The sequence below is a fragment of the Lathamus discolor genome, chromosome 12 (genome assembly GCF_037157495.1).
Source record: "Lathamus discolor isolate bLatDis1 chromosome 12, bLatDis1.hap1, whole genome shotgun sequence".
Taxonomy (NCBI): domain Eukaryota; kingdom Metazoa; phylum Chordata; class Aves; order Psittaciformes; family Psittacidae; genus Lathamus; species Lathamus discolor.
Window position 1 is genome coordinate 1,874,554 of NC_088895.1, and position 21,610 is coordinate 1,896,163.

Genomic DNA, 21,610 nt, shown 5'->3' on the forward strand with positions numbered 1-21,610 from the left:
GGAATGGCCCAAAATGGGTCCAGAAGCTGTGTGATACCTGGTGCTGTGCGTGCCTGCCTCCAGCCTGCTCTGAAATAGGGTTATCCACTTACTCCCTGCTGCGAGAGAAGTAACTAAGCTGCTGCTAAATCCATCCTGTACAACTGATGTCAGTGTCACACAAAAGGTGCCAGCCCCTTGGCTGGGGAGCTACAACCTTGTCCAGGCCCTGTACAGCAGCGTTGCAGGCTGCTGGGAACAGCAAGCAGAGATCAGAGCCATGGCCCAGGCTTTGGTCATGCTTTGCTCCCTGCAGGGCCTGGCAAAACTGATGGCCTCTTCTTGTTTCTTCCCTGTAGAAATTTGGCTGCGCCTTAATGGAGATGAAGAATCCCAATGCCAACCTGGAGGAGAGGAAGTAAGAGCACTCCAAACCCTGCCCCTCCTACTCCAAACCCCTGCAAGCAGGCAGCCCCACAGCCAGTACAGCCTCTGCTTCCCTCCTCTCAGAAGGGAGGATGAAATCCTCATGCAGGTTTCAAGTTTGGCCAGGTCCAAGGGATGGGACCAGCCTGGAGACCCAGTGGATGGAGCGGGTGGAGGTCCCAGGGAGGGCAGATGCACTGAGTCAGGCATCCTATGGACTCCAGCTTGTAATTCCCCTGGCTGGCGTTTAAAGCATTTCGGTTCAGCTGTAAAGAGGCAGCATCTATGAAAAAACACAACCCAAAACAAAACCAAAAAAAAAAAACCAAAAAAAAAAACCAAATAAAAGCAGGAATTTCCCCCAAATCATCAGATCTGAGAGCCGGGGCCATCCAGGAGACACCAAAATAGTAAGACTTGGAGGTAGAAGGGAGTTCTCAGCTGTGTGGATGTAGGTGGGGGTGAGCTCAAGAACCAAATTTAACTTCTTGGCATCATGTGAGAGTATTTCTAGGGAAAATAAGGGCTGTTCTAAATCCTGACTGTGATGTTTGTAACAAGGAGGCTGGAGCTGGTACCTTGGAGACAGGCTTTTACAGATCCTCATCACTAGGAGATGAGCCTTGAGCATCTCAGCGCATGTCTCAGAGGCTGCAGCCAGCAAAGTGTTAAATATCTGGAACATCCTCTTATTTTAGCTATTAAGTACAATACATTTCACTTAACTGGGGCACTGCTCTGCGCCAGAGTGTTTCCTGAGCTAACACAGGATGCTCACAGCTGGCAAAGGGCTGCTCCCCAATGGAGGAAGAATTAGTCCTGGCCAGTGGTACAGAGCAATTTAACTGCCCTGATGGCTCCATCAGGAACATCCCCATGGCCTCCTCTGCCCTCGCTCCAGCAGCTCCACGTCCCTCTTGTGCTGCTGCCCCAGAGCTGGATCAGGGCTGCAGGGGGGTCTCCCCAGAGCGCAGCAGAGGGGCAGGATCCCCTCCCTGAGCTGCTGCTCACGCTCTGGGGGTGCAGCCCAGCACATGGGGGGTTCTGGGCTCAGGCACTCACTGAAACCAGGTCATGGGGAGCTTCTCACTGACCAACACCCCAAGTCCTTCTCCTCAGGGCTGCTCCATCCGGTCCCCCCAGCTGTGCTGGGGAGGGTCCTGGTGCACACTCAGGACTTTGCTGACATTAAGCATGAAAGAAAGCTTTTGCCATGAGACAAGGTGGCCTGGAGGAGACTGTCTGGGGCAGAGAGGCAGCATCAGCTTGGCTCTTTGTGTCTTACCTCAAGGGGTTTCCAAGAGTTTTCAGAGGCATTCATAAGTCATTCCTATTTATGGACCTTCCGTTCAGTTGCAGCCCGTCCTTTAACAGTCATAGAATCATGGAATGGTTCAGGTTGGAAAGGAAATTGAGATCATGCAATTCCAACCCCTGCCACGGGCAGGGACCCCTTCCCCTGGAGCAGCTTGCTCCAAGCCCCTGTGTCCAACCTGGCCTTGAGCACTGCCAGGGATGGGGCAGCCACAGCTTCTCTGGGCACCCTGTGCCAGCGCCTCAGCACCCTCACAGGGAAGAGCTTCTGCCTTAGATCCAACCTGAACTTCCCCTGTTTCAGTTTAAACCCATCACCCCTTGCCCTATCCCTATAGTCCCAGATAAAGAGTCCTGCACGTCAAGGACCTATTAATTTCAACAAAACTGCTGGTGCCCTGACCATGGACCCAGCACTGACTGGGGAATTTGGGCTTCATACTCATCACGGGCTGCTCTGCCCAGCCTGCCCCACACAACCCAGGGTGAGGACGTGGCCCAGGGCCAGCAGAGGAAGGAGACGGGTCTGTGTAGATGAGTGAAGCAGAGAAGCGTGAGGAGCCGGGGCCGACAGGAGGAGGCTGCGGAGCAGAGGTGGAGCACAGGGCTCTGAACCCTGGCATTCCTCTGCTCCGGGGTTGTCTCCTCTGCGTGGCGGCGGGTGCAGGAGGTCTGCTGTGACTCATGCACACACACCGCTGCCTCGCTGCTTGGCAGTATATTTAGAAACTCTTGTGGAGAGCAATTTCTGAAGATGGTTCAATTCAGAAACACTTCTGCTGCTGTCAGGGCTTCTGCTCCCCTCCCTCCCCCCTCCTCATCCCTCTGCTCGCACTCTTTTTATCTTATTTTATGGGTTTTATTTCCTATGGATGAAAACCCCTTCAGAGTATCAGCTCAGGCGCACATCGACCTTGGGTGCAGCCGGGGAAGGACAGGTAAAGCCAGAGGTCCTGGCAGCTCTGCATTGCTGGGGACAATGTGGTGGCCGACACCTGGGTCAACCCACTGGGAGGGTCTCATGGAGCGGACCAGGACCAGATGGAGGGATGCAGTGTATGGGCTGTTATGGCTCAACCCCAGGAGTCACAGAATCATTAGGGTTGGAAGGGACCTCTGGAGATGATCGACACCAGCCCCCCCTGCTCTAGGGTGACCCAAGAGCAGGTTACACAGGAACATGTCCGTGGTGGGTTTGGGATGTCTCCAAAGACAGAGACCCCACAACCCCCTTGGGCAGCCTGTTCCTGTGCTCTGCACCCTCAGCGTAAAGTTGTTCTTCCTCATGGTGAGGAGAAACTTCTTGTGGTTTAGTTTATGGCCGCTGCTCCTTGTCCTGTGGCTGGGCACCACTGAAAGGAGTGGAGTGAGCTCATTGCTCTGCTCTAGCCCCTGATCACGGAGCCTGCCCTGGAATATCGACCCCTGAGCTCTGGTCTGGTCTCCTCCACAATCTGAGCACACAGCCCGGTGGGGACCACCCGCACACGTGTCATCACTGTAATGCCCAATGCTGCTGCTCTTCACAGGAGCTACAAGGTCCGTTTCAACAGCGTCTCCTCTTACTCGGATGCACGGAAATCCTCGAGCGATGGCCCTGACTCCAGGGACAACTTTGAAAGCACAGGGCCCCTGGCTAACGTCAGGTAAGCAGGATGGGGGGGAGGCAGCAGAGGGGACAGACAGGGCGCTGCATGGTTCCTGCACAGAGCCCCCATTTCCTCTTACCTAAAGCATGATGTATCTCTGCGATGCACAGGTCCCTCCGCGCACTCTTGTGCTGGTGCTGGCCATGGTGGGGCAGAAGGGGACATGGTGGGGCAGAAGGGGACATGGTGGGGCAGAAGGGGGACATGGTGGGGCAGAAGGGGGACATGGTGGGGCAGAAGGGGACATGGTGGGGCAGAAGGGGGACATGGTGGGGCAGAAGGGGGACATGGTGGGGCAGAAGGGGGACATGGTGGGGCAGAAGGGGACATGGTGGGGCAGGAGGGGCACATGCTGCTGTCCCTCCCTGCTCAGTGGCTGCAGCCGTGCCACCTCTCCACAGGTTCTCTGTGTTCGGGCTGGGGTCTCGAGCTTACCCCCATTTCTGCGCCTTTGCCCGGGCTGTGGACACGCTCCTGGAGGAGCTGGGCGGAGAGAGGATCCTCCGCATGGGAGAAGGGGATGAGCTCTGCGGCCAAGAGGAGTCCTTCAGGACCTGGGCCAAGAAGGTTTTCAAGGTAACCCGCTTCCCTTGGGCTCCAGGGAGGAGCAGCAGGGGGGATGGATACAGGGATAGAGCAATGATGCTTGTTAGAGGTGGATCAAAACCCAGCCTCTCCTTCCCTACACTGGGACACTCAACCATCACCTTAGCCCACAATAAAGAGGTTTTCCTTAGTTTGGTGGAGCTGGAGCTCTGGTTTGTGCTCACCAAAGGGTGAGCACTGTGTTGAATTCCTGTGTTATCCCAGATCCCTGGGGAAGGGAGGGCACCACAAGACATGCCCATAGCCACTGGGGCAGCCGTACTCTGCTGGGGGCTCCTTCCCCATGGGTTGGCTGAGGTGGGTTGGGACCAGGGGTTTGTGGGGCTCCCTGGGGCAGGGGGGGATGCCTGAGAGCCCGGTGTGTGCTGCAGGCAGCGTGCGACGTGTTCTGCGTGGGGGACGATGTCAACATTGAGAAAGCAAACAACTCCCTCATCAGCAACGACCGGAGCTGGAAGAGGAGCAAGTTTCGCCTCACCTACGTGGCCGAGGCCCCGGAGCTCACACAAGGTATGAAGATGGGGTCACCACCGAGAGCTCTGGGTGTGGGGCAGGGGATGGAGAAGACCTCATCGCAGCCTTCCACTATCTGAAGGGGGCCTATAGGGATGCTGGGAAGGGACTCTTCGTAGTCTGTAGTGACAGGACAAGGGGTAACGGGTTAAAACTGAAACAGGGGAAGTTTAGATCGGATATAAGGAGGAAATTCTTTCCTGTTAGGGTGGTGAGGCACTGGAATGGGCTGTCCAGGGAGGTTGTGAGTGCTCCATCCCTGGCGGTGTTCAAGGCCAGGTTGGACAGAGCCTTGGGTGAGATGGTTTAGTGTGAGGTGTCCCTGCCCATGGCAAGGGGGTTGGAACTGGATGATCTTGAGGTCCTTTCCAACCCGAACTCTTCTATGATTGTATAAAGTAGGGGTGAAGGGGTCAAACCTCTACTTTGTGCTAAACTGCCAACATTTCAGTGTTGCTTTTCCCCTCCACCACATGCCCAGGAAGCACTTTGTCTCAGGCCCCTCCGCCTGGCCCCTGTGTATGTCTGTAACAGCGATGTTGGTCCGTGATCTGCTCTCCCTCCTCCTGACCCCGTTTTTTGAAGCAAAGAGCTGGCAACCTGGGTGCATTCCAAGCTCTCTTCGCGTCCAAATGCCGCTCAGCCGAGCGCTGCGATGCAATGGCATGTCCAGCCCAGCAGCACCTGGCCCCTCAGCATGGCTCCTGCAGCTGAGGATCTGCCGCACTGCCTTTGCTTTTCCCAGATCCAGGCTCTTTGCTCCCAGCCAGGTGGTGCCGGCAGCGAGAGGTGCGTGTCTGCACGTGAGGGCTCGGCCCCAAGCCTCGTGAGAGCTGTTTCGGGGTCCTCCTCGGTCATTAACAAAAGGGATGTGTGTTTGGTCCTCCCTTGGGGTCTCTGATCTCCTGGGATCACTGGAGCTTTGAAGGAGATAGGGGCAGCAGGATGGTCAAGCCCATGGTCTGCTCACTGGGGCTGGCCTCAACCAGCTCCAGACTGAAGGGCTGAACCTGCAGCAGCAGCCAACAGCTTTGCAATAGTCAGAAGCCTCCTGCCTTGGCCACGCTCTGCTGCATTGCTTCACTGACTCTTCTCCCCTGCAGGACTGTACAGCATCCACAAAAAGCGTGTCTATGCAGCACGGCTTATCACACGCCAGAACCTGCAGAGCCCCAAGTCCAGGTAGGAGATGGAGCTGCCCTGGGAGCTGAATGCACTCATCGTGCACCCAAGCACCCATGCACACATCCCTTCATCCCTGAATGTCCCAATGGGTACCACCTTTGCGCTGATTCTGACCAAGGCTGGAAGCCATGTGAATCCAGGAAAGGATGTTCCCTGCCTCATGGAAGGGATGGGATGATGGGTGGCCACACTTGTGTAGTGCAAACAAAGGGTATTTGGCACTGGAACCAGCTGCCCAAAGAAGTGGTGAATGCTCCATCCCTCGCAGTGTTCAAAGCCAGGTTGGACGGGGCTTGGAGCAAGCTGCTCTAATGTGAGGTGTCCCTGCCTGTGGCAGGGGGTTGGAACTGAATGATGTTAAGGTCCTTTCCAGCCCAAACCAGTCTATGATTCTATGATAAAACATCTGAAGCTAGAAGTTAAACTGGTTTTAAGCTCCCTGAAGGACTGCCCAAACACATCCCGCTTTTCCTCCTTTCCCCGTAGCCGCCTGACGATCTTCGTGCGCCTCCACACCAACGGTCACCAGGAACTGCAGTACCTGCCCGGGGACCACTTGGGAGTGTTTCCAGGGAACCACGAAGACTTAGTCAATGCCCTCATTGACAGGCTTGAAGATGCCCCTCCAGCCAACCAGCTGGTGAAAGTGGAGCTCCTGGAGGAGAGGAGCACAGCTCTAGGTAACCAGGGTCACCTCAGCGTAGACTTGGCTTCTCTGCCCCTCGCCAGTCCCCTTGTAGCTCCTCAGGGAGGAAGGTGGCCCCCAGGATATATCATTTCCCATCTCACTGCTGTGTTTGGCTGGTTGAGAGCACCTCCTTCAACCTTGCTCTGCCCAAGCCACTGCTCACCTGTACTTGGGATGTAGAGCAAGAGTTTGATGGGTGAGCAGGGCCCTGGGGAAGATATTTCCTTATTCTTCAGGAAAATAGAAGGTGTTTATACTCTCATGGAAAGAGCAATGTCTAGGACTGGAAAGAAGTTAAAGGATCTTGATGGACCATTCCAACACTATATTTCAGGCATAAGTCTGCTACCCTACTGCCATGCACAGTGTAACAGGAGATGAAAAACAATAGTAACTCTGGAGCATCAGACTCATATTTATGCTCACTCACAAGCATCTCACTTGTAGCATGACAGTATCTCATGGACTAGTGGAAGGTGTCCCTGCCCGTGGCAGGGGGTTGGAACTGGATGAGTTTTAAGGTCCCCTCCAACACAAACCAGGCTGAGATTCTGTGTGATTTGTTCACCTCAGCTCTTAGGCACAGCTGATCCCACGGTTGTGCTCAATTCCCTCCTGGCAGGTGTCATCAGCAACTGGACAGATGAGAGCCGTGTCCCACCATGCACCATCTTCCAAGCTTTTAAGTACTATTTGGACATCACCACCCCTCCCACCCCGCTGTTGCTGCAGCAGTTTGCTTTGCTGGCCACCAGTGACAAGGAGAAGAAACGTCTGCAGGTCCTTAGCAAGGTAAAGCCTCAGGCCCCAAGTTCTTTAAGGCCTTGGGGGCAATCACAACTACAAGGCATTTTCATCCCACACTGCCACCCAGCCCGGCTTTGCCATAAGCCTGGTAGGATATTGGTTGAGGCAGTTGGCTTGGAAGCGTCTGATGCTGCAGCTCTCTCCTCCCTCCTTCCCTCTTTTCCCTGGCTGCAGGGCTTGCAGGAGTATGAGGAATGGAAGTGGTCCAAGAACCCCACCATCGTGGAGGTGCTGGAGGAGTTCCCCTCGGTGCAGATGCCCTCCACACTGTTACTCACACAGCTCCCCCTGCTCCAACCACGTTACTACTCCATCAGCTCCTCCCCAGAGATGTATCCAGGCGAGGTCCACCTCACCGTGGCGGTTGTCTCCTACCGCACAAGAGGTACAGTGCTCACGCAGGGGTCAGTGGAGACAGGCTTGGTTTGGGGAGCAGGGGAAAAAGCATCAGCACATGGGCAACACCACGAGGTCTTTGGTAGAGATCTTCTTTTGGAGAAGGACTTGGGGGTGTTGGTTGATTAAAAACTTAACATGAGCCGGCTTCAGTGTGCGCTCGCAGCCCAGAAAGCCAACTGTATCCTGGGCTGCATCAAAAGGGTCAAAGGAGGTGATCCTGCCCCTCTACTCTGCTCTTGTGAGACCTCACCTGGAGCACTGTGTGCAGTTCTGGTGTCCTCAACATGAAAAGGACATGGAACTGTTGGAACAAGTCCAGAGGAGGCCACGAGGATGATCAGGGGCTGGAGCAGCTCCTGTATGGAGCCAGGCTGAGAACACTGGGGCTGTTGAGCTTGGAGAAGAGAAGGCTGCGTGGAGACCTCATAGCAGCCTTCCAGTACCTGAAGGGGGGTATAGGGATGCTCGGGAGGGACTCTTCATCAGGGACTGTAGTGACAGGACAAGGGGTAACGGGTTAAAACTGAAACAGGGGAAGTTTAAATTGGATCTAAGGAGGAAGTTCTTTACTGTGAGGGTGGTGAGGCACTGGAATGGGTTGCCCAGGGAGGTTGTGAGTGCTCCATCCCTGGCAGTGTTCAAGGCCAGGTTGGACGAAGCCTTGGGTGGGATGGTTTAGTGTGAGGTGTCCCTGCCCATGGCAGGGGGGTTGGAACTGGATGATCTTAAGGTCCTTTCCAACCCAAACTATTCTATAATTCTATGATTCTATATGCCATTTGAAAGCCTTTCTACCTGCTGCAGTGACCAGATGCCTTCAACCCATGACACCACTGTCCGATGTTATGGAGAATGGTCCATGGCAATGTTTCAGTGAGGTGTTCATGTGGGATGTAGCAGGGGGCCAACTGGAGTAGTTGGCTGGTGTGCCAAGTACAGACGTCCTTCCCTCCCCTCCTAGATGGAGAAGGACCAATCCACCATGGAGTCTGCTCCTCCTGGCTCAATCGGATACAGACCGATGAAGTAGTGCCCTGTTTTGTAAGAGGGTAAGTGGTCATAAAAGGCAAAGGGTGAAAAAGATGGGGCGATCCTCTCACAGGGTGAGCTCTTTGCCCTCAGATTTTTGCAAAGCACTGAGGGTGAGGACAAAACAGGGTGGGACTGGTGAGAAAATGGGTCCCTCCTTCTGTTCTGCACCACAATATTGCTCTCTGGGATTTCATCTTGGTTTTACTCCTCCCTCTCCTGGTGTCTCATCTCATTGTGGGCAGAGGTGAGGGAGGGAGCATCCTGCTGGGGTTTATCTGTGTCTTCGGTGTGTGCAGTGCGCCCGGGTTCCACCTGCCCCAGGACCCCCAGGTGCCCTGCATCCTCATCGGGCCTGGCACCGGCATCGCGCCTTTCCGCAGCTTCTGGCAGCAGCGGCTCTTTGAGATCCAGCACAAAGGTGGGTCCATGCTTGTTCCTCCTCTTCCTGTACTTGGGAACCCTGGGTGGTGGCATGGGGATGGGGGTCCAATCACCCTAGCAGAGGCCAAGGGCTTCTTGAAGCAGCGACTCACCCAAGTGCAAGCTTTGAGGTCGGCCCAAACTCCCAAACCAAACTCCATGAGACTCCTCCTGTACAGCTTTGCAAGCTTTTGTGGCAGTATTACAGTGCTGGTGTCGGTTTTTAGGGCTCATTTAATGTACATGTGTGTAGAATACACATTTTACATGGATCATTTAGACGATTTAGGGAAAATAAGTTTCATTTCTCCCCCAAACTTAGCACAAGCATCCCTGTTGCGTGAGCCCAGGCCACGCGCTGGCGCAGGCTATGCATCACCTTCCTCCTTGTGGGTTTTCCCTCCTTCCCAGTTTGACCAGGGTGGGCTCCCAGCAATGTTGTGCAGGGTGCTGGGGCTGCTGGCAGCTCTGGAGAGAGGTGGCTTGCAGAAAGGGGCTATTGGTGGTCTCCAGGCTAACTGCTACTCCCATGTCTCCCCCAGGTCTGAAGCCTTGTCCCATGGTGCTGGTGTTTGGCTGTCGGCAGTCCAGGATTGACCACATTTACAAAGAGGAGACGCTCTTTGCCAAAGCCCAAGGTGTCTTCAGAGAGCTGTACACAGCCTACTCCCGGGAACCGGACAAACCAAAGGTGTGTGGTGGGCTCTGCTCAGGTCCCAGTGCTCAGCCATGGCCACCCAGCAAGGTGTGGAGATGCAGCTTCCTTGGCCACAGCGGCTCATGCCCTGGGGTGTGCCGGTTGCTTAAGTGTGCAGTATTGTGCCCTCCCCACTGCAGCCCCTCATCCCTGCACCAGCCTGAATGTGTGCCCACATTGCTTGTGCTTTGCCCTGGGAGCGATGGGAGGGGAAAGGCACATCTTCCCAAGGAGGTGAAAAAGGAGGGACGTCACCCAGTGGAGTGGCACAGAGACAGCACAAATAACTGGTCCAAATTACCACCACCACCACATTGAGCAGGCCTGGCAATGAGCTATATGGTGGAAGTGTGAAAATGCATAAGCAGAACGATGCTTTGCTGCTTTCCCCATCTCTTGTTTATCACTGTGAGTGCTCCAGGCATGCTCGCCCAAAGTGGTGGCACACTGCAGTGCTGCCCGGTGCACACAAACCCGGCCAGAGCACTCAGGTAGATAGGGTTGAGAAGCTGGAGTTAATCCCACCTCTTCCTCCTCCTCCCTCAGAAATACGTGCAGGACGTGTTACAGGAGCAGCTGGCCCAAACTGTGTTCAAAGCACTGAAGGAGAAGGGAGGCCACATCTACGTCTGTGGGGACGTCACCATGGCAGGGGACGTCCTCAAGACGGTGCAGCGCATCGTGAGGCAGCAGGGCCAGCTCTCGGTGGAGGAGGCAGGAGCTTTCATCAGCAAGCTGCGGGTGAGTACTGCCTGCACCACGAGACACTGTGTGACCTCCTGCCATGGGCACTGCACCTGATGCCTCCTCCTGCACAACGGGTGGCACCGGGTGATGGGTGCTGTGGGGGGACAGCAGTTCCCACCCGTGCTGCTGCACCAGGCAAGGATGGGAGCATGACCTGACAGAGCTTTGGGTGTGCGGTGGAAGTCACTTTGCTGCAGCTCCCTCAGCTCCTGTGATGAGGCTGCTGCTGTGCTGAGCACTGATACAAGCTCTGTTGGGCATCCTTGGTAGTCTGGGCAGGGCTTGTTCACCTTGCTTAGTTCTCAGTGTCCCCCCCATCAGTGCAGTAGTCTAACAAGGAAGTTTGTGGGTCATAGAATCATAGAACCACAGCCTGGTTTGTGTTGGAAGAGACCTTAGAGCTCATCAGCTCCAACCCCTGCCACGGGCAGGGACCCCTTCCACTGGAGCAGCTTGCTCCAAGCCCCTGTGTCCAACCTGGCCTTGAGCACTGCCAGGGATGGGGCAGCCACAGCTTCTCTGGGCACCCTGTGCCAGTGCTTCAGCACCCTCACAGTGGGTCCCCCTTCCCCAAATCTCCTCTGTGTGTGGACAATGCTCCTGGGCAAACAGGTTGCTGCAGATGTTGCAGCTGAAGCATAAATGAGCTCAGTCTGGGACACAGGCCAAAGGACCGATGCTTGAACACTCTGCTTCTCCTTAAGAGGATAAATCAGCCTGATGCCTGTGGGACTGCCCCTTCTGAACCAGGTCCCCACACTCCATCCAGTAGCTAAGGGAGCCCAGAACTATGTTTTAACTGGTTTACAACCAGCTCTCACACACAAGCTGGCCCCAGGCTACTTGTCCCCTTGCTGGCCAGGGTTGCCAGCAGATGAGGAGGTCTAATGCAGCATGGAGCTCCACCACTGCCCCAACAGTGTGCCTTTGGGAAGGTCATTTCACCTCCCTGCTTGTCCCAGCCCCTCTGCCTTGCCTGTCCCTCCAGACAGAACATGTGCTGTGTATTTGGTACCTGCCCACAACACAGAGCTTTGTGGTGCCGCAGCAACACAACTGTTTGTAAACACTCTTCATTCCTGCTGCCCCTCTCCCATCCATGTTTCAGGATGACAGCCGGTACCACGAGGATATTTTTGGAGTCACCCTGCGTACGTATGAAGTGACTAACCGCCTTAGATCTGAGTCTATTGCATTCATTGAGGAGAGCAAAAAAGACACGGATGAGTGAGTTGACATGTTTATTTTAACCCCTGCAATTGCTTCCCCAGCATGTGTGGGACGGGGAAAGGAGCTTTAACTTCAGCACTCGTGTGATCCTTCTTATAGCAGAGGATGAGAAAAAGCATTTGGGTTTGCACTGGAAGCAGAGGCTGCTGCTTGGCAGGCTCTGAAATAGCTGTTACCTTGCTAGGACAAATGTGCCACTGGCCTCCCTGGGTTATTGCATCCACTGGACCAATGCGCTCAGATCTGACAATTGCATCTAAATGGTGATGCAAAGGGAAAGAGTCCTGTTTACTGCCTGCCTCTGCCCCCCTGCCAGGGAGTTTACATCAAATCACAGCATCCCAGCCTAGTTTGGGTTCAAGAGACCTTAAAGCTCATCCAGCTCCAATCGCTACCACGGGCAGGGACCCCTTCCACTGGAGCAGCTTGCTCCAAGCCCCTGTGTCCAACCTGGCCTTGAGCACTGCCAGGGATGGGGCAGCCACAGCTTCTCTGGGCACCCTGTGCCAGCGCCTCAGCACCCTCGCATGGAAGAATTTGTTTCCAATATCTAATCAAAATCTCCTCTGTTTAAATTTAAAGCCATTAATTTAAAGTTTGCAGGACCCATGGTGAGGGGTGGTTTCCCCAGCTCCGTTGATGGCTTTGGGGGTCCCTGGCTGACCCAAAGGATGGAGGCAGCAGATACCCACAGTGGGAGAGGTCTCCAGGCTGCTGCATGCCTTGTTAGGAAAGATCTAGAGACTTTTCTTTCCACTGTTGCAAAAACAACCAAGAGAAGAAGAAAACCTTGACATTTGCTCTGTTTGTTTCTGCTCTACCATGTCCTGCCATTTGCTCAGCTCAGCCGTGGTGGGATTTTCCCTGGCTGAGCAGAAGGATTATTTAGGATAAAGGATGGGCAGCTGCATGGATCTTCCTCCTTGTCCTGGCCCTCAGTAACCTGGGTTGCAAATACCTTCCCTGCACTCCTGGCTGTGCCATGTAGTGCCCTGCTGACCCAGAGTGGGTTTCCCAACATCCCTGAGATTGGGTAGGAATTTTTCTCCAACACAGCACATACTCTGGGATCTGCACTGCATACAGAGTGCCTCAGTTTCCCACCTCTAGGTCGGGATAAAGGTTACCTCTCCGTCCGCTTTACACAGTTGCAAAGGGCACTGTAAATTCCTGTCTACTACATGGTCCCTGGGAAGGTCCTTATCGAGTGTTCCGCTGCTCCTCCCTGCTCTCACTAAGCCCAGCCTCTCTCCCCTTTCCCTTGCAGGGTTTTCTGCTCCTAACTGGACCCTTCACCCCAAGGGGATGCCAAACCAGTCCCGGCTCCTGCTGCCCCCTCCAGCCGGAGGGTTTTGTATCTCACGGACACGGTGGCTCCTTTTCCGCGGGGAACTGCCCATGGAAAGCGCTCTGTCTCTTGTCCTGTCGTTGTGTCCTGATGATGATGATGATGATGATTTATATTTCCTTTTCTTCCTCTTTCTCTTGCTCTTGTCCTGTGGCCATTTCTTTTCACCCCCTTTCCCTTCCCTGGACTTCCCCACTGAAGTACGATGGCTTTATAACCTGCAGTGGCTCTTAACAGAACTCCACATTTCTCCTTCTCATGAGGGCATTTTGCAGCTGCATGAAATCACCTTTGTGATCATCCACATTTTGGTGTTCAGTGGGACAGCAGAGGTGGCAGGGGCTGGGCAATGGCTACGTCTTGTTGCTTGACCAGAGTTCCCCCTCTCCCCAGCTCGGGGCTTGGCTGAATCCTTGCATTTTCATGGCTTTTCTTTGGACTTATACAGCCCTGGGCATATGCCTGAAGCTGGGGCAGATGATGTGTGATGCCCTCGTGCCTATGAACTTGGTTCACCCCCAAGCAGCCTGGATACAAGTGTCTGTTTTGATCCCAAGGGTGGGATGTCTCTTATCCACATGTCATGATTTCTCCTAAATGGATTCTGTGCTATGTTTGCCTCCTTCTCTGCTCCTTGTTCCCCACGAGCCTCTCCTTTTGCTCAACCCCTACTTTTGCTGGCAGGAGTCCTCCCACAGAGAAGCAAGCATCAAATACACAGGCTGATGTGTATGCTGGGGAAAAACTCATGCCATTGACAGCTGCTTGGCCAGGCTGTCCTCTGGAGGGCTTTACAGGAGGTGTGTGACCTGCAGCAATGATGCTGATGGAACAGATTGAGGTACTGGCTGCATTCCAGAGCTCTGCATGCTGTGAATGTGTGAACCCTCTCCCAGGTGAGACTGAAAAGCCACGAGGGTGGGAGAGAAGGAACCCCAACCCCACTGCAAGAGGCATCTCCTATTTGGAAGGCAGCACTTGGAGGGTTACGGAGGCTCCTGCTCCTTGAGGAGGATGTGCTGACCAAGGACTCTTGAAAGCCCAAAGACAGCATCATCTCCATCTTAGCACAGTCCCATGAGCAGCTCTGGGACAGCAGAGCCCAGCCTCTTCCACACCTTCAGGAGCAGAAAGTGCCAGCACGGAGTGACCTGAGAAATACACGTGGCATCTTGGTGACAAGCCAGCCCCCTCTGTAGGCTCTGCCCCAGCTGCCAGCGGCACAAGCTGTGTCTGCTGGGACATCTCATGTGAGAAGAGAGGTGAGATGGGCTGCAAAGATGCTGCGTGACTCTGGGCTCTGGCAGGCTCACACCTCAGCCTTGCTGCAGAAACCTGGCCCCAAAAGCAGTCTGTTAACATGATCACAGGAAGGTATCATCCCTCTAACAGAGAAAAGCTGTCTGCAAGGTAAAGCATACATGACCTTTGGTGTCCTTCCTCCTCCTCCTCTCTTCCTCATCTTGGAAAAGGTTTGTCCTCCCTTATTGCCAGGACAAGGACAGCACAGCATGGCTGCAGCTTTTGCTGGAGGCAGGGATATGGGGTTGGCAGATGTAGGAGATGCCCATCCTTTCCTCCTGCCCTTGCTCTGATGAACTCTATGCTGATACTTCTATGGAGCAAAACACCAAAAGCGGTGACAGCAGAGGGCTTGTCCAGGAGCTGCAATGGTGAGTTTGTTTCAAAGGGCAGAGATTAGCCACCCTATGTCAAAGCCAGAACAAAAACCTGCAGGAGGTTTGCTGCTCTCCCAGCCCATGGTACAAGCTGCTCTGGCTCCCCCGGCCCCAGGCTGTGCCGTTATACCCACTCTCAGCCAGGACTTCCTGCTCTTTCCTGATGCTTGGCTAGCCATGTCTCCCCGTACTGTGATCATCTTCTGCAGCCTTGACTCCCTGAATGCTTGAAACAGCTCCAATCCCAAATCCAGGAGCAAAAGGCACTAAATTGAGCTCCAAGTCTCGGTTTTGCTGCTCCCACCAGAGTGGTGGAAATTACGAATGGATGCTGCCACTCTGTGGCCAGAGCGGGGTTTGGAGCCGGGTGCGAGGGCACGTTTGTGTCATTGCCGGGGGACTGTGCCACCGGGAGGTGAAAACTGGACAGGAGAGGAAAAAGGGCAGCCCATAGTCCCCCTCTGTGGGTTGTGCCTTAATCCCAGGGCAGGCAGTGGGGTGGGGGAGCTGGGTCCCTTTGCTGTCTGTGGAAAACAGCCCTAGAGCTGTGAACATAGAACAAGCCTGGTCCTAACCCTCAGTCCTGTGGCTGCAGAAACAGAGCTAAAGGGAAAAACATCAAACTCATCCCCTTCTTTTGGGAGATTTGCTTGTGGCTGTAGACTTGTGCTCTGGTTCTCCTTATAGTAGAAAGAGTGATGCAACCTGAAGAGCAGGTAGCGCCCCAAGAAATGCCCTTGCTTTTGTCCTTTTCCCAGCTCATCATGTGTTGCTGGCAATTAGGTTTCTCCTGTCCTGTATCACCTCCCATCTGGAATACATACTGATGCTGGAGTCTGTGTCTGAGATGAATTGACTTGCTTTCCCTGTACCCCAAAGCTTCCCACCTCCATATTCCCCTTCCACCCAAGCTGTCAGTGAAAGCAGTGGGGAAACACAGCGGAGAAGGGAATGGGGCCTGTGCCTTGCCTTCAGTGGGATCCGTGCAGGGGCTTGTGTCACAGACAGCTAGAGCCCCCTCAAGTTCACCAGGCATCAGGAAGGTGAGTCCTTCAGAGCGCTTTGGAAGGGATATGCTGTTTTAAGGGCAGCCTCTTTGCCTGGCCCTGGAGAAGAAACACCCTTCCTGCATGAAGGTCCATGACTCTGGTTCATATGTCCCCCAGGGCTCTGAGCTGCCTTTCTGCTCCCTCTGCTTGAAATGGACCATTTGCTCCTCATGAGCTGCACCACTGGGGATTTTGATTCACTGGTTTTTGTTGAGTCAGTCTCAGACATCTCAGCTTCTCCATCCTCTCACCTGCAGGGGCTTCACACTCCCCTCGTGCTTCATTTTCTCCCACAGGAAAGGGGAAAATCAATTTGTGGATCTGCTTTATCATTCCACAAATGCGGCTCTTCCTCCAGTTGTCTACACCCTGCTCATGTCGGTGTGACATTTCTGATGTGTGGCTGTAGCTACAATAGCTCTGGCATGGATAAGCAGCAGAGAGAGAGGTGGGGTCAGCCACAGAGTAGTGCTGTGAGCTGCTCCAGGGTGTCATGCGCCTCTTGGGCACTTGGTTCACCGATCTGTCACCTCCAGGTGCCTGCTGCCCAGCCAGGCTCCTGCACAGCCCCACACGGCCCCTGAGGTGAGGGGTGCTGGGCCTGATGACACCCAGCCTGATCCAGTGTCCGAGTTCCTCTCCTGGAGGATGTCTACCACCACCACTGCCCGTTTTGAGCAGCTTTGCTCCTGTTTGCTCCCCGGATATTAAACATAAAGAGGGTCTTCTCTAAACAGGAGATTTGATTTTCAAGACACTATGAAGGGGGGGTGGAGGTGGGGCAAAGATTTTAATTCATAGGTCTTTCAAACGTCCACAGAAAGTTATTACCTGACCTTGAAAACTCATGGGAAATGATTCTCTGTTTTTCCAACCCGCTGTGTCCACTAGCAGGGAAAAATAAGTTCTTCACTCAGTGCAAGGGTGTTTACTGCCTGCGTTGTTGATGACTTCAAAGGTTTCATCTCCCCAGAAGGACTGCCTGGGAGTCTGTTGTTGCTCTGTTTATGAGAGACAGCAGGAAAATAATGAGACTTCTGCCCTCAGAAGCAGACTCAGGGAGATGACTCCATGGTCAGTGCTGGGTGGGCCTGAGATCATTGAAATTAGAGGAGCTGAGCCAGCCATGTCCATACTGGCCAGAGAAATGGGTTTGAGCTCCCTCTGCCATCCTGCGCCTACACATCCCAGGGGCGAGTGGGGGACTCTGTTTACACCCAGAGTAGTGTGAGCCAATGCATCCATGCAACACAACTTGCAGGTGTGTCCTGAGTGATTGTACCCATGCAGAAGAGGAGATGGGAAGAGACAGGAGCTGCTTGAATCTGTGTTCAGTCTGTGGTTGCTCCGTTTGTTCCTTTACTGTTAGTATGTGATGCCTCTCACCCCATCCCAGGCTGTATCCCATGCTCCCTTTACCACTTCCCTCCAGAGATCCCTCCTTTCTCAGCCCTGTCTGCCCAGCCAAAAGGTGCAGTGAGCTGCTTGGCAAGGGTGAGTCCTGGGAATGGCAATGGACTTGCAGTGCCTTGGGCTGGGATGAGACTATTGTACTAGGGCTGTACTCCTGTTCTTGCTCTCTCCAATAATGCTCCTCGCACACAGAGACTGGGGGCTGAGGGGAACAGTGACTTCAATTGATAAGTGAAATTCTTGATGGGCAAATTGCCCCTGGGATAACTGAGAGCAAACCTACAGACGTGCTCTGAACTTAAGTCTCCCAGTGAAGGGGTTTGATGGGTATATGGAGGCAGTGCAAGGTGTGGGTGAAAACTGGACACCACCTTCTGAAGCACCACAGGTCCGTAAACACCTACCATGTACTGGAGACCATGGTTTTATTAAGCTGGCAGCATGAGGAGAGTTTGTGCTTGAAGCTTCATGGCCTTGCACCAAGCCCAAGTTAAAGCTGCTGCCCCGCAACTGATGACCACTGAGGCCATTCACTCCTCTGATTCATACCTGTGGGAGAGCTGCAGAGAGTTCCCAGTTCTCTCTGGAAGGAGAATTTTTATGCTCAAAACAAGATTTTGCTCCTGTTTTCACTGGGGATGAGCTCTCAGCTTCAGAATTGCTCTGATAACTTTGCAATCGCTTTGATAGTTCCAGAGGGGAGTACAGTCCCTTTACAGAACAGATGGAGACACATTTTCAGGACCATTCCACTTTGCTATAACTCTGGTTTTGGTACAATGATTTCTTTTGCTGTAACAGGAGGAGCAAAATTTGGCCAGTGCTGAATGCTCTTGAAAACTGTACTCCTGAACTTGGATCTGAGTCCTCCCAGATACAGAACACCTTCCACACGCTTCAGTGGCACTAGGGATTTCAGCAGCTTGCAGGATCAGGCTTTCACAGCAGCAGCAGTTTCATGATGGCAGTGATTTTGTGTGTGTCTATCTGCACTTGCCTGCAATGCATGACTCTAGTAACCCATTTGAAATCTCCCTTTGACAGGGAGATCTGAGCTTTGGCTTCTTCCATATGGTTGTGTGTATTTAACAGCAAATCAGGGGAGTGGGAGAAAGCTAATGAGATTTCTGCTTTAAAGCACTTGGTTCCACGAGTAAAACAGACTTTCCCAGACATTGGCTTGCTTTTAGCATGGGTAACTCATGAAATATTTAAGCACTGTGATACAGATACACCTTTTTCCTGCTGTGCCAGGAATGAAGCAGACTAGAAAGGCTTGGCCTCCACCCCTACAGATGTTTGGCTGTGATGGAAGTTTGAGCCATTGAAATCACAGGGGAAAATAACAACCAAGCAAACAAAACCCAACAGATTGTGAGCCCATAGCGGAGAGGTCGCAGCTTGTTTAGCAATGGGAGCACGTTACCGTGAGGGCTGCTGCTTTCCTGCCTTATTCATCTTCCTACCTGGCCAGATTTCAGGGAGAGAGGAGGGAGGAAGCACTTTAAAAGAAAGGGATTCAAACCAGTGAGCCTTGTCCTGAGCATCTCTTGTTGGACAGGAGCCCACAGGCCAAGGCTTTGCAGCTATGCCTTGCTACCATGGTGGGGAAGTGGGTGAATAACACTGGGCAAAGCATTTTATTTCCATAAGTATCCTTAATGCTTTAAAAAATTAAAGGGTAAATACTGAAAGAGATGATCTAAAAGAGCAAAAGATTTGGGGCTTCTTTTTGTTGCTTTGTTTTCATGTGTTGGTTTCGGGTGGAGAAAGCCAACAAAAAGCGTATCAGATTGTTTTGGATTCAATCACGTATTTTGTTCTCATAAGAATTGCTAACAGAGATTTAAAGATTTTCCAAGGGCAACAAAACTGCCTTAATACATATTCAGCTCCAACAAGAGACGTTAATGCTACTTGCTTCTGAGCCTGCTTTATTCTCTTTCTCTCTGTGTGATTGTGGCATGGAATCACGTCTTGACAAAATACGTTTTACAATACTCGACAGGATGTCCGCAAACAGAAGATGGTGTTTCAGCATCTCCCCGTGCACAGCATTGAAGTGATGGCTTTGAAGCCAGTGAAATTCAATGCCCAGTTTCTGCTTTGCTAGAATTCTACACAATAGGCAAATGTCCACAATTCCCAAGGTTAAACGTGCTCTGCTGCCTTGAGATGCCTTCAAACAGCCCTGGGATTTGTATGCTGAAAAGAGCTTGAGAATAGATTCCCTGGTCTGCAGCACCATCCCCAGCTCTTCCAGAGTGTGCATAATTCCCCAGGCAGCAGATGAACAGAGGAAGATGACTTTCAGCCAGGACTCATTGCTCTTTAGATTGAATGGAGTTAGAAACATGAGTTTCCAGCCACCCAGGGATTCTGATATTCAGTGCTAATTCATCTTTGTAATAGGAACAGGGATTTAGTCCCGCGATTCCCTTAGGCACCTTTGAAAAGCATAAGCCTCAAAGGTTGGTTTGGATTAGTTTCCTCCTGATGGCCTTTTTCCCTGATGCCATGATGAGGAAGGGGACCGGTCTGTGAAGGGTGGCAGCTTTGGGGCAGGCAACTCCCAAACTTTCCATGGCAGAGGTTTCCTAAACCTCTTCTCAACATCTGCAGATGTGAGTAAATTCTGCTGTGCTGGAAGGGACTCCAACCTCTCGCTGCTCTCTGGTCCTCCTGCTCCTTCCTCCCTCCCCTCAGCACCTCCTCATGTCACTGTGCCTTCATTTGGTTTATCAAATGATGCCATGATTTAACACTGGCACGTTGTCTTTACTCTCACTTTGCATCCCATAAGACAGGTATGGGGGGGGGGGGTGTAGCTTATTTTGTAGCTTTTTGCGTGATCCTGAGGTAGGTTTCTTCTGAGGAGCAAAGGGGTGGGGACGGTGGGAGGTGGGATGGATGAGCTGGTGTTGTATTTGATCATACCAGTGCTTTAAGTGGTTACAAACATGGTTTTCCCCTACCTCTGAGCTCTCAATGCTGCTAAAATCTCTGCCATTCGTACAATGTACTCGAGCCCCCTCTCTCGGACTGACTCTGGCTCTGTTTGCAAGATATCCACATTGTTCTAAAGCATGCACCTCTTTCTGTATAGTTCCAATCTTCTGATTTTATGGAATACTTATGCCTGTTTGCATTACAGTCAAAATAAAAAAGTGAACTAAAACCCAGTGGACCTCGTTCTTCTCTTGTCTCTAAGGTATTAACGCTGGTATGGCTCTCCCGATGTCTCAGTGTTGCTCTGGTTTGCTACCAGTAATGCCAGGGCACTATAAATAGGACAGTGGCGTCAATCAGCAATATGTATTTATCTTCAAGACAAACACTTTCTTGTAAGGTTACCTGAGTCACAGCATGGCATGTGTCACATCATCTATAGCATGTCCATCAGGAAAATGCCGCAGCCAGGCAAGCAGGGACGTCTGCACACAGTCCAGGGCAGCTTTTGGTGCTGGAGCCAGAAGAACACAGCTGCAGTGCTGCAGGCAGGACCCGAGAGACCTGGGCAAAGAGAATGGCTGCATGTGGCCAGGACAGTGAACCAGCAGTGTGGCCATGGCTTTTGACATGGGGAGGTAGCGTGCTGTTGCAGGGGGTACAAATCCGCCTTTATTTAAACAGACATCCCAGTGATCCCTGAAGAGCAGCAGGACATGGACGTGATCAGGACAGAAAGATCCTTAAGTTGTCCGCAAGGAGCAGGAGACAGGATGAAGGAATCCATGTGCAGGAGTGCGGGGATGCTCCGCCGGTGAGCCCTGCAGGGCCAGGCTGGTGAGGGGAGCACGGCCATAGTGTTACCTGGCACACGGAGGTAGTTTTACCTTGGACATTGCTGCAGTTACACCTTGGCCATAGCAGTGACATGACCCTGGACACTGTGGAGGTCTCACCTCAGCCATGGCGGCCGGGTCACCTCACACCGTGATGGTGTCAGCCATGGCGGCGGGGGCACCGCACACCCTGGTGCTCTCACCTCCGCCATGGCAGCGGTGTCACCTCAGCCATCGCCACGCCGTTACCCCGGGCAGGGCAGCAGCCACCTTGGAGTCACCTCACGGGCCGTGCCGGGGTTACCTCAGCCCCCGCGGGGGTGCCATGGCGGCGGCATTACCTCGGGTGCCACCTCAGCGATGGAGGCGGTGTCACCTTAGGCATGCATGTGCTAACGTGCAGCCATGGCGGCAGCGGTACCTCAGATAACGCCCCACACACTCTGTGAGCCCAGGGCGGGCGGGCACAACCCCCCCGGCTCCCTGCCGCCTGCCCGGGACACCGGACCGGCCCCGGTCTCCTAGTGCCGGGGCACACGGCGTTTGGAGCGACCGGAGGTCCCACTACGGGGGCTGGCACCGCCTGTCGTGGGGGTAGGAACTTTGCAGACGCTCCCCGGGCTCCGCCGCTGCCCTTCACCAGG

General features: G+C 53.4%; 1 protein-coding gene and 1 long non-coding RNA gene across 3 annotated transcripts in view; one reads left to right on the top strand and one right to left on the bottom strand.

Annotated features, from left to right (window-relative positions):
- NOS1 (nitric oxide synthase 1) overlaps positions 1-20,359 on the top strand; it is a 76,324-nt gene extending 55,965 nt beyond the window's left edge. For both annotated transcript variants that reach the window (XM_065693009.1, XM_065693010.1), the window contains exons 16-29: positions 339-397; positions 3,249-3,365; positions 3,770-3,944; positions 4,346-4,484; positions 5,591-5,669; positions 6,159-6,352; positions 6,983-7,152; positions 7,342-7,552; positions 8,528-8,615; positions 8,895-9,016; positions 9,561-9,709; positions 10,262-10,456; positions 11,571-11,689; positions 12,960-20,359. In XM_065693009.1, the coding sequence (XP_065549081.1) occupies positions 339-397; positions 3,249-3,365; positions 3,770-3,944; positions 4,346-4,484; positions 5,591-5,669; positions 6,159-6,352; positions 6,983-7,152; positions 7,342-7,552; positions 8,528-8,615; positions 8,895-9,016; positions 9,561-9,709; positions 10,262-10,456; positions 11,571-11,689; positions 12,960-12,975 (1,833 nt within the window). In that variant the 3' untranslated portion in view covers positions 12,976-20,359. The remainder of the gene's footprint in view (positions 1-338; positions 398-3,248; positions 3,366-3,769; positions 3,945-4,345; positions 4,485-5,590; positions 5,670-6,158; positions 6,353-6,982; positions 7,153-7,341; positions 7,553-8,527; positions 8,616-8,894; positions 9,017-9,560; positions 9,710-10,261; positions 10,457-11,570; positions 11,690-12,959) is intronic.
- On the bottom strand, positions 16,636-21,537 carry LOC136021125 (uncharacterized). The gene is made up of 3 exons (XR_010615677.1): positions 21,170-21,537; positions 20,536-20,994; positions 16,636-16,769 (listed from the first exon to the last, which is right to left on the bottom strand). It is a non-coding gene; the product is annotated as an uncharacterized LOC136021125 (long non-coding RNA).
- Positions 21,538-21,610: the final 73 nt, after the last annotated feature.